The sequence below is a fragment of the Coregonus lavaretus genome (genome assembly GCF_964263955.1).
Source record: "Coregonus lavaretus genome assembly, chromosome: 30".
Lineage (NCBI taxonomy): Eukaryota > Metazoa > Chordata > Actinopteri > Salmoniformes > Salmonidae > Coregonus > Coregonus lavaretus.
The window spans coordinates 463,078-479,953 of NC_140017.1; the positions used below are offsets into that span (position 1 = coordinate 463,078).

The window sequence follows — 16,876 nt, forward strand, 5'->3', positions numbered from 1 at the left end:
GCGTTTCTGTGGTTAGAGTAAAAGTGGTCCAGAGTGTTAGCGCCTCTTGTGGCACAGGATAAGGGTTGGTAAAAGTGGGGTAAAACGCATTTCAGCATTTTCTTGTTTGTTTACGTCACAGTCATTGGCCCAAGCCGCAGTAGCAGCACGTCAGTAGGGGTAGTAGCAGTATATAGCCTTACTCTGAATCTTTCAGGAGAGAAATATAGGATTCTTCTTCATCTCCTCAGCATTGTCTGTATGCAGATGTCCTCACTTCTCTCTCTCTCTCCTATCTCTCTCTGTTCTCCGCTCCACACTCTTCTCATCCCTCTCTTAGGCTCTCACAGGTCTTCATACATACTAGGGTTGAATATTTTCCCGTTATTTTACAAATGTTCCATCCCGAGAATAAATAACTTTTCTCCCTGGTAACCTGGTATTTCCCGCCAAAACTGGAAGTGTCATTCTAAAGCATATAAAGCATATAAATATGTCTGGATTTCATTAGAGCTTTGATCGGCATTACAATTCATGTCACAACTTCCGCCGAGGCTGCCTCCCCTCCTTGTTCGGGCAGGTTTCGGCGTTCGTCGTCACCGGCTTACTAGCTGCTGCCGATCCATTTATCATCACTCCACAAGTCTTGTCTAATTAATCACACACACCTGGTCCTTATCCCCAATTAGTCATTGTATAAGTGTTCCCTCTGCTTCCTTGTCTGTGTGGGTGATTGTTTGTTGTGAGCTGTGAGTAGTGCGGTTGAGCTACCCTTACCTTGTTGTTGCCAGGGTAGATATTTCCCCTGTGCCTGAGTTTTGTTGTCGCATGCTTGCGCAACTGTTTATCGACCGAATAAACTCTTTGGATGCGTATTACTCTCCTGCGCCTGACTCCTTCTATCACACGCATCACAATTCAAGCCTGATGCTACCTGAGCTTGATGATCCATACATTAAAGATATTTTATGAGCAAAAAATATTTTGTGAGCCCAAGCCCAAAAAAGCCCAAATGATTGTGCTGTTATCCAGCACATGGATAGCACATTACACACTACAGAAAAACATAAAAGCCCATAGATTTAGCTATGCTCTCTTGGGTTACTAATGGTTTTCTTTGAGACTGTGGTCCCAGCTCTCTTCAGGTCATTGACCAGGTCCTGCCGTGTTGTTCTGGGCTGATCCCTCACCTTCCTCATGATCATTGATGCCCCACAAGGTGAGATCTTGCATGGAGCCCCAGACCGAGGGTGATTGACCGTCATCTTGAACTTCTTCAATTTTCTAATAATTGCGCCAACAGTTGTTGCCTTCTCACCAAGCTGCTTGCCTATTGTCCTGTAGCCCATCCCAGCCTTGTGCAGGTCTACAATTGTATCCCTGATGTCCTTACACAGTTCTCTGGTCTTGGCCATTGTGGAGAGGTTGGAGTCTGTTTGATTGAGTGTGTGGACAGGTGTCTTTTATACAGGTAACGAGTTCAAACAGGTGCAGTTAATACAGGTAATGAGTGGAGAACAGGAGGGCTTCTTAAAGAAAAACTAACAGGTCTGTGAGAGGCAGAATTCTTACTGGTTGGTAGGTGATCAAATACTTATGTCATGCAATAAAATGCAAATTAATTACTTAAAAATCATACATTGTGATTTTCTGGATTTTTGTTTTAGATTCCGTCTCTCACAGTTGAAGTGTACCTATGATACAAATTACAGAGCCTTACATGCTTTGTAAGTAGGAAAACCTGCAAAATCGGCAGTGTATCAAATACTTGTTCTCCCCACTGTACATGTTCTTGCTATTATTAGGCTATTATGGCATGGGCGGCAGGTAGCTTAGTGGTTAAGAGCGTAGTGCCAGTAACCGAAAGGTCGCTGGTTCTAATCCCCGAGCCGACTAGGTGAAAAATCTGTCGATGTGCCCTTGAGCAAGGCACTTAACCCTAATTGCTCCTGTAAGTCGCTCTGAATAAGAGCGTCTGCCAAATGACTAAAATGTAAATGTAATAATCTTAAAACAACAGAACATAACAAAACAGATCCAGGGAGGGCCCCAGGGATCGCTGGTGGTCATGGGGACAAAGAAAGTCGCTTCTTGCCGCTGGCAAATTGAAATAAAATAGAAATTGATCATTAATAAATAATTTAATAGGCAACTTATTGGAAATGTCAGAATAATTGGGAGACCAATAGTTACTGTAGGACATGTGCATTTAAGTTTACTTCCAAACTTCCAATTAGTTGTTTATTCACATAAAGGCTACATATTATTGTGTAGAAACAGGATCGCGTCCACGGTGGAGGGTTTCAGCATGGTTCTCCTTTTGTCTATGGTCCGGCCTGCCGCGCTGAATACTTTTTACTGCTGCTGCTGGCCGGGACGCAAAGCACACTTCTCGCCAACTTGGCTAGCCGTGGATACACTGTGCTGTTGGACTTACACCATCCTAACAGGTCTCTTTTGTCTGTCATCACAGGCCTCTGTGGTGTATCTTGTCACCTTGTCATTATCGTCTTCATTGGCATTCTCTGTGACATTTTCCCACTATGAAAAGTCCAACCCTGTTCTCTTGGCGGGGTGTGGCACAGACGCATTGTCTTCTGTAGGCTCCTCGGATGGTGGCACAGCCATGGATTGTAAAAGTGTGCGCACATGGTCATAGACATCTTGCCTGTCTCGGGCGGGCAGCATCCTCAACTGGTTGAACTTGGGCCAGAGGAACGCGTTGCCACCTTGTGTAGGTCTTTGATGTCCACCTTCCTCTCCAACCAACCGCTTTGACGCTGTTGCGAGTCAAGTGCATGGGGCTGACAGTGGCGCTTTGGTCTCTCTGACCTGAGACAAACCAGTTTTAGAGAGGGATACTTTTCCAGTTCCTTCTGTGCGTCATAAAACGGTTTTAGGAACTCCAGGGGATACTGCAGGTAATTATTTTGACTCTCTCACTCTCTCCGCGGGCCTCCAGCTTCTCGTGTACCTCATTGTACACGTCCTGGACAGACTTGAGGGTCAGGTACACCGTACTAAACCTTGTGTCTCCCATCTGCAGCTGGGTCTTTGAGAGTTGCGCAGCCAGCCCAGACTGCTTGACATACCTGTAGAGAGTATGAAAAGCACATCATAAACCTTCAAAACCGGTGCGTGGCAAAATAAGATGCACATGGAAAGCTATATGAATGAATTAGGTCTATATTATTATTATTTTGTTTATATTAATTATATTCCTAAAATGCATTGTTGCTAAAGGTATGACATGTTTATATAAAGCAAAATAATTAGGATAACATACTGCATTGTATTTATTTAGCATATATCATCATATCATAAGTAACCTACCTGACAAGTGAGCGTTTCAGCAACGTCAGTCACGTGGATGGCCAGTGCTGCTCCATCAAGGGCATGTCCCAGCACCTTGTATAGAACTTGGTCCTCGCAGTCCAGCCTCTGATATGGCCAAAGGGCTAGAACGATGTTGGAGCCCTGGTCAGTTACCCTAACAATTTTGCTTAATGACGTAGTGTCGAGGCCAAACTTGGTCACTATTTCCCCCGGTTTTGGCATCTTCTGCTGGAAACTGTGCTGTGGTCAGGTTTCTTGCGACTAACTGGAAATCTGCGGTAATATAATGGCATGTTATTGTCAGATAACTAAGCTGCCGATAGTCATCAGTCCATATGTCTGTTGTCTTCCCGACAGTTCCCTCTTTTAGGATGTTTCAACTTCTCTGTCAGGTTTTCTCTCTTTTCATCTGCCAGGGGCAGAACAGAGGTAGCAGTCACCTTCCCGTAAGTAGCCAGCACATCAATAAGCTTTTGGGCAAGCTCCTCAAAGCCTGCCCCTTCTACAGTATTGAAGGGCCGAACATCCTTACAGCAAAAACTGACGCATTTGTCAGGTACCGACTGCTTTACTTTAAGTGGCACAGTTACGTTTTTGTTAACAAATGCAGACATAGAGGTTTGGCCTGGGGAAGAGGCCGTCGCACCAGGGCATCTGTTAAAATGGCACTACAGAGAAGACGTATCTGTTGTCTTGCTGTCATACTTTCAAAATGCCCCGCTCCCTTTGAATTTTGCATTGCCAGAGGATTCACCACTGGTTTTAACAACCAGGTCAAATGTTTTCCAGACATCAGACTTCACCTGTGGCAAGACCCTTCTTCACATCCTTCGCATCCATTTTGCTACCGGCACATGTGTTACAACGGTTTTCGGAGGTTATAATCAATGTATTAATGTGATTATGACAGTCCGGCCTTACCCTATTGGTCATGCACTACATGCACGGTGCCACGTGAATAGAGCATGGCAATGGTTGAAGGTAATGGGGAATGTCTTTGCTTTTAACAGATGAGGGATTTCAGTAACATAACTTTCCAGTAAGAGAAACAACAGGTAAACATTTTTATAAATAATGACTGTAATTAGGTATAGCTTCAGTAACATGGACAGCGGGATACACACTGTTGCTGGCTGCACTGCCTGTCCTGCTCGTTGACAGAGAGGAGGAGAGAGAGTCAAGCTGCAGCATTTTCTTTGTGTGACATTTTTTTACACATCCTGACAAGCCCGAGCCCAGGCCAGCCCGAGTAAATTTTTTGAATTTGAGGCCTGGCCTGGAATGACAACTCTACCCCTAACCTTGAGCCTAATGCTAACCCTAACTCTGAAGAAACAAATACCCATGTACTTGCAAGCAGTGGCGGCTCCTGAAAAAATTCTCAGGAGGGGCAATTTTTCTGATGATTTAGGTGACCTACACACATTTAAAAAAAAGATATGTCCAGGAACAACATGAAGACAGGGGCAGCATATAAGTCAATACCAGAAGCATTTATTGACTGATCTCAAAAGTGTTGGCTTACCAGGGTTGGTGGAGCCCTCAGTTTCATCTTTGCCTCGCAAAGCTAACTCAAACACTCCGCAAAACTTCACACACTGGATTAGCCGGCTGAGGATGTGGCGGTTCTTGCTAATGTCGTAGTAAATATATTTGTTATAGTGAATATGGAATATGATATGTTGAGTAAAATGTTGTGCTAAGATCTATTTAGGTCAGGAGCTGGTTATAAGTTCTGTTCCTATCCAATAACAATGGACAAAAGGGTCCTATCTTGTCAGCCTTGTCAGCAGGTGGCCAAGGACAACACCCACGCCATAGGCCTCTCAGTTCTTCCAACTCACGAGTTCTTGCTCTGAGGACACACACACACACAAACACACACACACACACATCATCACTGTTAAACACACACACACACACACACACATCATCACTGTTAAACACACACACACACACACACAAAAATCCCCTCTCTTAGGCTGAACATTTGAAGACAGAGAACCCGACTCAGAGCCAATGCAACAGTGACAGTAGCCTGGAGGTGACCTCGCCCAACTCATCAGGACCAATCAGAAGATCAGAACTACTAGATTGAACCTACTTCATTTATTGCATAAAATGTCTGCACACAATGTTTCGGGGCTCTCTTCAGATAATAATAATAATAATAATAATATGCCATTTAGCAGACGCTTTTATCCAAAGCGACTTACAGTCATGCGTGCATACATTTTTGTGTATGGGTGGTCCCGGGGATCGAACCCACTACCTTGGCGTTACAAGCACCATGCTCTACCAGCTGAGCTACAGAAAGTGGATACTCATGGATGCGCATTGCAATTGTAAAATGTCAACACAATTGGAGACACCACGTCATTTTTGGAGACATGTTATTGACAGTAAACTATTGTAGATGCGACTGCTAACTAAATAAAACATTTTAGCTGGCTAGCTAATCATCTTAGCTAAATGTGGGGCAAACAATTCAGTTATTTACCGTTAATTTGAGGGATTGGGGTGAAAGAAATCGAGTTACATAGTGATACTTTACGATATACTGTATTGACAATATCGCAATATTTTAGCGCTAGTTGGCTGTACCTGCACCAAAACACCATTATTGTTCCTTCATAGCTTGTTCTCAATCTTTTCACATTGGGAGCCAATTAGTTTTCAGCACTTTTATTTCCATGACTGATCAAAACTCGTTCTCATGGCTTTCTGATCCCTCTGCAACAGACATATGGTGCGCAATAAAATCACAGTATCGAATCGCAATACGTATAGAATCATGAGACTCGCAATGCTGATGCATATATCTTATCGTGAGGTTCCTGGCAATTCCCAGCCCAAGTTCATTTGCCACAACAAATCTCTTCGCTAGCAAACGCGATGTCTTCTCCAAAACGACAATGTGTCTCCAGCAATGTTTACTTTTTTGACGTTCTATGGCATCTCCACTTTCCAAGCATATATGACCACATGTAATATTTTGGTAAGTGATGCAAATAGTGAACTATGTAGGGCCAGGATGTAAAATATATGTAGCTGCAGCAATTTCTCTTATCTGATATGGTAAGTAATGGGGCTTAATTTATTGCTCCCTAAGAGTTTGACGAACGGGTCCGTGAACGCGATTCCAGATATATTTACCTCTGAATAAACTGCCTTTATTACACCATATCCACATCCAGTAAACTTGTGATTATCAACACTAACCTCATCGTTGTGGCGGCGGACAGCTAGCCTGTATCCCTCGTCATCCAGTTGAGTGGCAATGTCTTTTTTCGTTCGTACCAATTTTTGGAAAATCCTCGGGTGTAGGACTTTCCGCCTTTAGTAGAAACCTGTTGAATTATTAAATTTGGTCTGGGAGGTCCTAATTGTTTCGTTGCCAATTTATCTTAATTTGTTCGCCGACAAAAAGGAACTTCTTTCAAAGACACAATCGAGTTGGACTGAAGCCTAGCCATTTTGATAGTAGTAGTGAATTGATTGAGGCTGCTACCTGGTCTTTTCTTAGTTACGTTCATTCGTGGTTACGTTATGTATGACGAAAGCGCGTAAGTGCAAGCCCACAGACACCCATAGAGAATGTATTGAAAGCTTTGAAATGTGAAAAAAATAGATTTTACATGACAGGCTATGAGAGACTTCTGGGCGATTTTCAACCTGACTGAAATCGCCCAAAAAACGGGCGGGGCCATTTGAAGCACGACTTTAGCCTGATTTGACATTTAGTGGCTGTCAGATCAGACGTGAACACTGATAACTGCTGTTGCCGTGATATAATTTTTTATAAATTTATAAAAAAAAAATATATATATATTTTTTATTTTTATAATTGATTAGAAAAAAAATCCCTTCCTTTTCCCGTTTGGCAGTGCGTCGCCCATATCGCCCTATTGAACAAGCCGTCCCTGCTTGCAAGTGAGGAAAAAAAGGATGTACTTGCCGGGGCGTCCAGTGTGGCAGTCCCCTGCACCTCTCCAAAACCTGTATATGTATGTGTATGTATCTGTGTCTTTCAGAAGGGTTAAAAAGCGTAGGTAAAATTTTGGTTGGACCTTGTGTGCAATTGACCAATAAAGTGATCTTAATCTTAATCAATTCTGCCGCTATTGTCCTTTGTATCATGGCCATCTGCTGATGACCTGTTTTAACGCTGCTGTCTGTCTGTCCCCCGTGCAGGGTCCAAGTCGCGACCGTTCAGTGAGGAGTACAAGCGCATCCCTCCTCCCAAGCCAAAGAGGAACCCTAACACGCAGTTGAGCACCTCCTTCGATGAGTCCTACATCCAGAATCACAGCAACAGGAAGGAAGGAAGGAGGGAAAAGCCCTCATCGCAGAGCCAGAGCCCAGCCCCAGACACGGAGGACGAGGACGAGCCTGTCTACATCGAGATGGTGGGTAACATTCAGAGGGACCTGAAGCAACGCCACCTGGAGGACGAGGACCAGAGTGAGTCGGTCTATGAGGAAATGAAGTACCCCATGTTCAACGACCTGCTCCAGGACGCTAAGTGGGAACAGGACATGGAGCAGGGTCGTTCCTCCTCCTCCCACTCCACACCCTGGGGGTCCCTCTGTGACATCCCCATCCCCTTCCCCAACCTGCTCACCCACCGGCCGCCCTTGCTGGTCTTCCCGCCAGCCCCTGCCCAGTGCTCGCCTAACTCGGATGAGTCACCCCTCACCCCGCTGGACGTCACCAAGCTGCCCATGCTGGAGAACGTTGCCACTGGGTACACCAACAAGCCCGGGGGGGGTGCCTCACCCACGACCTCTGAGGCTCCTCCCCCCTCCTCCACCCACCACCGCAAGGGGGAGAGAGAGAGAGACAGGAAACGAGAACGAGAGAAGGACAGAGAGCGGGATCTCCAATTCACCCACACTATCACTGTGTCTGGCCGCTCCTCCGCCCCTCCCCTGCCCTCCACTCTCTACAAGGCATCGGCGTCGGCCCATGGGTACCCCCGAAGCCACTCCGCATGTCCCTCACCCGTCAGCATGGGCCGCTCGCTCACACCGCTCAGCCTCAAGCGCCCACCACCTTACGACACCCTGAAGATAGGGGGCAGCATGCCCCGATCCACCTCCTCTGTGCCGCACGCTGCCAAGAGCTCAGTTGGTCAGGAAGGGGGAGGCAAACTGAGTAACTCTTCTTCGGCCCACAGCTCCATGCAGAATGTGTCGCGTTCCCACACCCCTACAAGCCCTCTGGATGAACTCACCAACCTGTTTACCGGTGGCCGGAATATGCTAAAGAAGGGATCGGGAGGGAGGAAGGTCAAGGAGACCACTGAATGTGAGTACCTATGATTAGGTATTGGCACATATTTTGTGCATAAGGGTGCATAAATTATGCATTAAGGTGTGTTATTTACGAAGACAAAGAGATGCGTAACAAATGAGGCGAAGGTGAAAGACAGAGGGAGTGACCCAAATTCTTCCGGAGCCCCACCTCAAGTGTAGCTTCTTAAAGTAATACTTCAATAAATGTTCAATTTCAGTTCTGTTACAACTGTCTCAAATGATCTATGTAAATTCAGAGGGTGACTGCTAAAAAGTTGCTAAAAGGTATTGAATAAATTCACACATGGATAATACCTGTCAATCTGTCTCCTACCCAGAGACCATGAGAGATACATAGAGACAGGCCATGTCAGAGAAAACATAACAGAGAGAGAGAGAGGCAGTGTCAGAGGGAGAAAGATAGACAGTGTTGGGAATAGAGGAAGAGACACAAAGAGAGAGGGAGGCAGTGTCAGATGTGTTCTTCAAGACGTTCAAATGTTCATAGATGACCAGCAGGGACAAATAATAATCACAGTGATTGTCGAGGGTGCAACAGGTCAGCACCTCAGGAGTAAATGTCAGTTGGCTTTTCATAGCCGAGCATTCAGAGGTTGAGACAGCAGGTGTGGTAGAGAGAGAGAGAGAGAGAGGGAGGGAGAGAGAGAGAGAGAGGGTCGAAAACAGCAGGTCTGGGACAAGGTAACACGTCCGGTGAACAGGTCAGGGTTCCAGTTGAAACTGGAGCAGCAGCACCACAAAGTAGCACATGTGGTGAACAGGTCAGGATTCCATAGCCACAGACAAAACAGCAGAAACTGGATCAGCAGCACGGCCAGGTGGACAGGACAGCCAGGAGTCATCAGGCCAGGTAGTCCTGAGGCATCCTGAGGCATGGCCCTAGGGCTCAGGTCCTGTAGAGATAAGTCAGATCAAGACGGAACTGTGCGATGTAGTAGGGAGTTGTAGTTTCCAACAGGCCAATATTCTATATAGTTTAGCGCAGAAAATGTGTACAATTAACTACAATGACCATAATGCATTGCGCTCGCTTACTTGTCAGGGAGAGAAGAGAGAACGCGCAAGAGGGATAAAGCAATTGCTCTGCAAGGTACAGTATCTCTACCTGAAAATACATGATCTTAGTCAGTGGTCACCAACCAGATTTTTTAAAACATGATTTAAAAAACATAAGCCTATGCAACGTTATCTTATTTCTTAAAAAGTCTAAGCCGTTATTTGATTAAATGAATTATTTTACTACTATAGTCCATAAAAACGCTTTGAATAACACATTCATAAATGGCAAAAAAGTAAAATAAATAATCAGGAACAAGGTTTTGAAGTGTCTGTCCTATATCTAGGAGATATAAGAAAGCTCAGGAAATATATATATATACAGTGGGGAGAACAAGTATTTGATACACTGCCGATTTTGCAGGTTTTCCTACTTATAAAGCATGTAGAGGTCTGTAATTTTTATCATAGGTACACATCAACTGTGAGAGACGGAATCTAAAACAAAAATCCAGAAAATCACATTGTATGATTTTTAAGTAATTAATTTGCATTTTATTGCATGACATAAGTATTTGATACATCAGAAAAGCAGAACTTAATATTTGGTACAGAAACCTTTGTTTGCAATTACAGAGATCATACGTTTCCTGTAGGTCTTGACCAGGTTTGCACACACTGCAGCAGGGATTTTGGCCCACTCCTCCATACAGACCTTCTCCAGATCCTTCAGGTTTCGGGGCTGTCGCTGGGCAATATGGACTTTCAGCTCCCTCCAAAGATGTTCTATTAGGTTCAGGTCTGGAGACTGGCTAGGCCACTCCAGGACCTTGAGATGCTTCTTACGGAGCCACTCCTTAGTTGCCCTGGCTGTGTGTTTCGGGTCATTGTCATGCTGGAAGAACCAGCCACGACCCATCTTCAATGCTCTTACTGAGGGAAGGAGGTTGTTGGCCAAGATTTCGCGATACATGGCCCCATCCATCCTCCCCTCAATACGGTGCAGTCGTCCTGTCCCCTTTGCAGAAAAGCATCCCCAAAGAATGATGTTTCCACCTCCATGCTTCACGGTTGGGATGGTGTTCTTGGGGTTGTACTCATCCTTCTTCTTCCTCCAAACACGGCGAGTGGAGTTTAGACCAAAAAGCTCTATTTTTGTCTCATCAGACCACATGACCTTCTCCCATTCCTCCTCTGGATCATCCAGATTGTCATTGGCAAACTTCAGACGGGCCTGGACATGCGCTGGCTTGAGCAGGGGGACCTTGCGTGCGCTGCAGGATTTTAATCCATGACGGCGTAGTGTGTTACTAATGGTTTTCTTTGAGACTGTGGTCCCAGCTCTCTTCAGGTCATTGACCAGGTCCTGCCGTGTAGTTCTGGGCTGATCCCTCACCTTCCTCATGATCATTGATGCCCCACGAGGTGAGATCTTGCATGGAGCCCCAGACCGAGGGTGATTGACCATCATCTTGAACTTCTTCCATTTTCTAATAATTGCGCCAACAGTTGTTGCCTTCTCACCAAGCTGCTTGCCTATTGTCCTGTAGCCCATCCCAGCCTTGTGCAGGTCTACAATTTTATCCCTGATGTCCTTACACAGCTCTCTGGTCTTGGCCATTGTGGAGAGGTTGGAGTTTGTTTGAGTGTGTGGACAGGTGTCTTTTATACAGGTAACAAGTTCAAACAGGTACAGTTAATACAGATAATGAGTGGAGAACAGGAGGGCTTCTTAAAGAAAAACGAACAGGTCTGTGAGAGCCGGAATTCTTACTGGTTGGTAGGTGATCAAATACTTATGTCATGCAATAAAATGCAAATTAATTACTTAAAAATCATACAGTGATTTTCTGGATTTTTGTTTTAGATTCCGTCTCTCACAGTTGAAGTGTACCTATGATAAAAACTACAGACCTCTACATGCTTTGTAAGTAGGAAAACCTGCAAAATCGGCAGTGTATCAAATACTTGTTCTCCCCACTGTATATATATATATATATTTTTTTTTTTACACATATTTAACCCTTTATTTTTGTTGGCACAAAACTACCTCCATACTTCTATTTTTTGTTTGGGTTACCTTCAGACGAGTCCCGTGACACCATCGTGTTTGTGAGAGTCTCCCCTTTCCATAAAGTGGTCATACTAGTTTTTAGGCCAAACCGTTCGGACGCTACAGTTTTCGCGAGAAGAACAATTTGACACTTAGATTACTGTCAAAATGCGACGTGAATGCAGTAGGCGAAGTCAAACGCAGGACACCGAGCTACTGGAAACTTACTTTTACTAACAAAGTAACCAGAGTACAAAACAACCTCCAAACAGGGAGGAGAATACCCGCACAATAGCAACTGCCGAAAAAGACAAGAACAATCACACACAACACACAATGAACGACAGAGGGTTATATAGGGAATACAATATAATAGGAAACAGGTGTACACAATCAAGACAAAACAAGTCAAACACAGAAACATAGATCGGTAGCAGCTAGTACTCCGGAGACGACGAACGCCGAAGCCTGCCCGAGCAAGGAGGAGGAGCAGCCTCGGCTGATTCCTGTCATGATTTAACTGGATTTGAACCCAAATGCAGACAACTACACCAAGCCAGAGAAGGTTTAACAGGTTTATTTACAATGTTCAATAGTCCAGGTTTCCAATAATAGGGGAAGAGCAAGTCCAGGTTACAGGGAGGGTAACAGATCCAGGTCAGGGCAGGTGTGGTACCGTAATGTCCTAGTGTCCGTGGTGAGTCCAAAAGGGAGGTCCGGTAGTGGAAAGCAGGATGGTGGTGGCAGGAGTGAAGCGGAGGCAGGAGTCAGGTTCCAATAATCTGTGGCACAGGAGAAAAGTAAATAGAACAGGCCAAAAACACAAAGAGCGAAAACAAACAGGTTGAGTCGACAGCGAGACTAACATGGTCGTCTTGTCTATGATCTGACGATGAGTGGCAAGTTTGACCGGGTCTTAAAGGCTGAGGTGATTATGGTGAATGAGCTGCAGCTGGAACCCTGACTCCCGCACACCAGACTTCACTCCTGCAATCAAGGACAGACAGAGGGGAGGGGGATAGCAGAAAGAGAGCTACCTAGCAGCAGTAGGCCTAACAGATTCCGTGACAATTACACACAGGTGGACATTATTTAACTAATTATGTGACTTCTGAAGGTAATTGGTTGCACCAGATCTTATTTAGGGGCTTCATAGCAAAGGGGGTGAATACATATGCACGCACCACTTTTCCGTTTATTTTTTTTTTCATTTCACTGAAATCCAAATAAAAATCCATTTAAATTACAGGTTGTAATGCAACAAAATAGGAAAAACGCCAAGGGGGATGAATACTTTTGCAGTGAGGGAAAAAAGTATTTGATCCCCTGCTGATTTTGTATGTTTGCCCACTGACAAAGAAATGATCAGTCTATAATTTTAATGGTAGATTTATTTGAACAGTGAGAGACAGAATAACAACAGAAAAATCCAGAAAAACGCATGTCAAAAATGTTATAAATTGATTTGTATTTTATTGAGGGAAATAAGTATTTGACCCCTCTGCAAAACATGACTTAGTACTTGGTGGCAAAACTCTTGTTGGCAATCACAGAGGTCAGATGTTTCTTGTAGTTGGCCACCAGGTTTGCACACATCTCAGGAGGGATTTTGTCCCATTCCTCTTTGCATATCTTCTCCAAGTCATTAAGGTTTCGAGGCTGACGTTTGGCAACTCGAACCTTCAGCTCCCTCCACAGATTTTCTATGGGATTAAGGTCTGGAGACTGGCTAGGCCACTCCAGGACCTTAATGTGCTTCTTCTTGAGCCACTCCTTTGTTGCCTTGGCCATGTGTTTTGGGTCATAGTCGTGCTGGAATACCCATCCACGACCCATTTTCAATGCCCTGGCTGAGGGAAGGAGGTTCTCACCCAAGGTTTGACGGTACATGGCCCCGTCCATCGTCCCTTTGATGCGGTTGTCCTGTCACCTTAGCAGAAAAACACCCCCAAAGCATAATGTTTCCACCTCCATGTTTGACGGTGGGGATGGGGTTCTTGGGGTCATAGGCAGCATTCCTCCTCCTCCAAACACGGTGAGTTGAGTTGATGCCAAAGAGCTCGATTTTGGTCTCATCTGACCACAACACTTTCACCCAGTTCTCCTCTGAATCATTCAGATGTTCATTGGCAAACTTCAGCCGGCCCTGTATATGTGCTTTCTTGAGCAGGGGGACCATGCGGGCACTGCAGGATTTCAGTCCTTCACGGCGTAGTGTGTTACCAATTGTTTTCTTTGTGACTATGGTCCCAGCTGCCTTGAGATCATTGACAAGATCCTCCCGTGTAGTTCTGGGCTGATTCCTCACCGTTCTCATGATCATTGCAACTCCACGAGGTGAGATCTTGCATGGAGCCCCAGGCAGAGGGAGATTGACAGTTATTTTGTGTTTCTTCCATTGGCGAATAATCGCACCAACTGTTGTCACCTTCTCACCAAGCTGCTTGGCGATGGTCTTGTAGCCCATTCCAGCCTTGTGTAGGTCTACAATCTTGTCCCTGACATCCTTGGAGAGCTCTTTGGTCTTGGCCATGGTGGAGAGTTTGGAATCTGATTGATTGATTGCTTCTGTGGACAGGTGTCTTTTATACATGTAACAAACTGAGATTAGGAGCACTCCCTTTAAGAGTGTGCTCCTAATCTCAGCTCGTTACCTGTATAAAAGACACCTGGGAGCCAGAAATCTTTCTGATTGAGAGGGGGTCAAATACTTATTTCCCTCATTAAAATGCAAATCAATTTATAACATTTCTAACATGTGTTTTTCTGGATTTTTTTTGTTGTTATTCTGTCTCTCACTGTTCAAATAAACCTACCATTAAAATTATAGACTGATAATTTCTTTGTCAGTGGGGAAACGTACAAAATCAGCAGGGAATCAAATACGCCACTATGCATTATGTGGGTTGAATGCTGTAACAACACAAAATATTATTTTTAATAAAGTCCCATGATGGCTTGTCACTTATTAACCATAATTTATTCACATTACTTTACTTTAATAAAATATTTGTTTTATTTAATGACTTACCATTTTTAACCATTTCGTGTGTCTGCAGGTAGAACTCTGCATACCCGGCAGGCCCAGAGAGCAAATCAAGTGCAGCTATACGCCTACCGCTGACCAATCAGATAGCTCAGATTACCGTGTCTGCACAGTTTCATCGAGCCATAGGCTGTAAAAACAAGCCTCGAGTGGACAGCAAAGTTGATACAGTGAGATTTCAACACTTTTAAAACCCTTACTAGAGAGAGACTCAATTAATACAGCAAAGAGCTGCTGTATTTATAAGTTCATGTTTAAGTTGTTATTCAGCACTGTCAATACTTTCTTCAACACTTTTATACAGTAAGCCATAAAATGCGCGTTCTCCCTACTTCCATTCACACTACAACCAGCACTGTAGGTGCAATGAATGAGTATAGCAAATCTTCAAAGTGGTAGGCATGTTGTGTAAATCAAATGATACAAACCCCCCAAAAAACAAATGATACAAACCCCCAGTTTTAATTCCAGGTTGTAAGGCGACAAAATAGGAAAAATGCCAAGGGGGGTGAATACTTTCGCAAGCCACTGTATTGTGTAAAAAAAATGATCGAAACCGAAATCAAAAACAGTGATCATTTTTCTCCATCGAACTGAAACCGAACCGACCTCAAAAAGCACTAATAGATCAGCACTAGTGTGTGTCCCCGGGTGTATCAGAGTGCCAGTGAGATGTGGAGAGAAACAGCAAACAGTGTGTGCTGTAGGATTGAGGGAGCATGGAGGAGGCCAAATCAACGGATGGTGTGTATGCACGGGCACTGTCAGCCAGTGTTAAGAGTGAGTGTCCAGCAAGGAGAATTAGCATGAGCCCAGTACTTCTGTGACATACTGCCTCTCCCATAAGCCTGTCATGATGCAGATCACACACACACACACACACACAAACACACACACACAGAAAGACTCCCTCAATCTCACACACTCATCCCCCAACACACATCAAATTAAATAAAATTGTATTTGTTACATGCGCCGAATACAACAGGTGTAGACCTTACAGTGAAATCATGACTTACACGCCCTTAACCAACAACGCAGTTTTAAGAAAAATAAGTGTTAAGTAAAAAATTGATAACTAAAAAATAATTAGAGCAGCAGTAAAATAACAGTAGGGAGGTTATATACAGGGGGTACCGGTACAGAGTCAATGTGCGGGGACACAGGTTAGTCGAGGTAATTGAGGTAATATGTACATGTAGGTAGAGTTAAAGTGACTATGCATATATAATAAACAGAGAGTATCAGCAGCAAATAGTCTGGGTAGCCATTTGATTAGCTGTTCAGGAATCTTATGGCTTGGGGGTAGAAGCTGTTAAGAAGCCTTTTGGACCTAAATTTGGTGCTCCGTTACTGCTTGCCGTGCGGTAGCAGAGAGAACAGTCTATGACTAGGGTGGCTGGAGTCTTTGACAATTCTTAGGGCCTTCCTCTGACACTGCCTGGTATAGAGGTCCTGGATGCCAGGAAGCTTGGCCTCGGTGATGTACTGGGCCGTACGCACTAACCTCTGTAGTGCCTTGGGTCGGAGGCCGAGCAGTTGCCATTCCAGGCAGTGATGCATCAGTCAGGATGCTCTCGATGGTGCAGCTGTATAACTTTTTGAGGATCTGAGGACCCATGCCAAATCTTTTCAGTCTCCTGAGGGGGAATAGGCTTTGTCGTGCCCTCTTCACGACTGTCTTGGTGTGTTTGGACCATGATAGTTTGTTGGTGATGTGGACACCAAGGAACTTGAAGCTCTCAACCTGCTCCACTACAGCCCCGTCGATGAGAATGGGGGCGTGCTCGGTCCTCTTTTTCCTGCAGTCCACAATCATCTCCTTTGTCTTGATCACGTTGAGGGAGAGGTTGTTATCTTGGCACCACACGGCCAAGTCTCTGACCTCCTTCCAATAGGCTGTCTCATCGTTGTCGGTGATCAGGCCTACCACTGTTGGGTCGTCGGCAAACTTAATGATGGTGTTGGAGTCGTGCCTGGCCATGAAGTCATGGGTGAGCAGGGAGTTCAGGAGGGGACTGAGCACGCACCCCTGATGGGCCCCCGTGTTGAGGATCAGCATGGCAGATGTGTTGTTACCTACCCTTACCACCTGGGGGCGGCCCGTCAGGAAGTCCAGGATCCAGTTGCAGAGGGAGGTGTTTAGTC

The 16,876-nt window shown here is 44.8% G+C and overlaps 1 protein-coding gene across 1 annotated transcript in view; it reads left to right on the forward strand.

Annotated features, from left to right (window-relative positions):
• The window catches only part of LOC311105359 (neuronal tyrosine-phosphorylated phosphoinositide-3-kinase adapter 2-like), a gene marked incomplete at both ends in the record, with an annotated part of 136,883 nt that overhangs the window by 102,512 nt on the left and 17,495 nt on the right, over nucleotides 1-16,876 (forward strand). Inside the window, one exon of the mRNA XM_084147487.1 lies at nucleotides 7,510-8,625. Within this exon, the coding sequence (XP_084003613.1) occupies nucleotides 7,510-8,625 (1,116 nt within the window). The remainder of the gene's footprint in view (nucleotides 1-7,509; nucleotides 8,626-16,876) is intronic.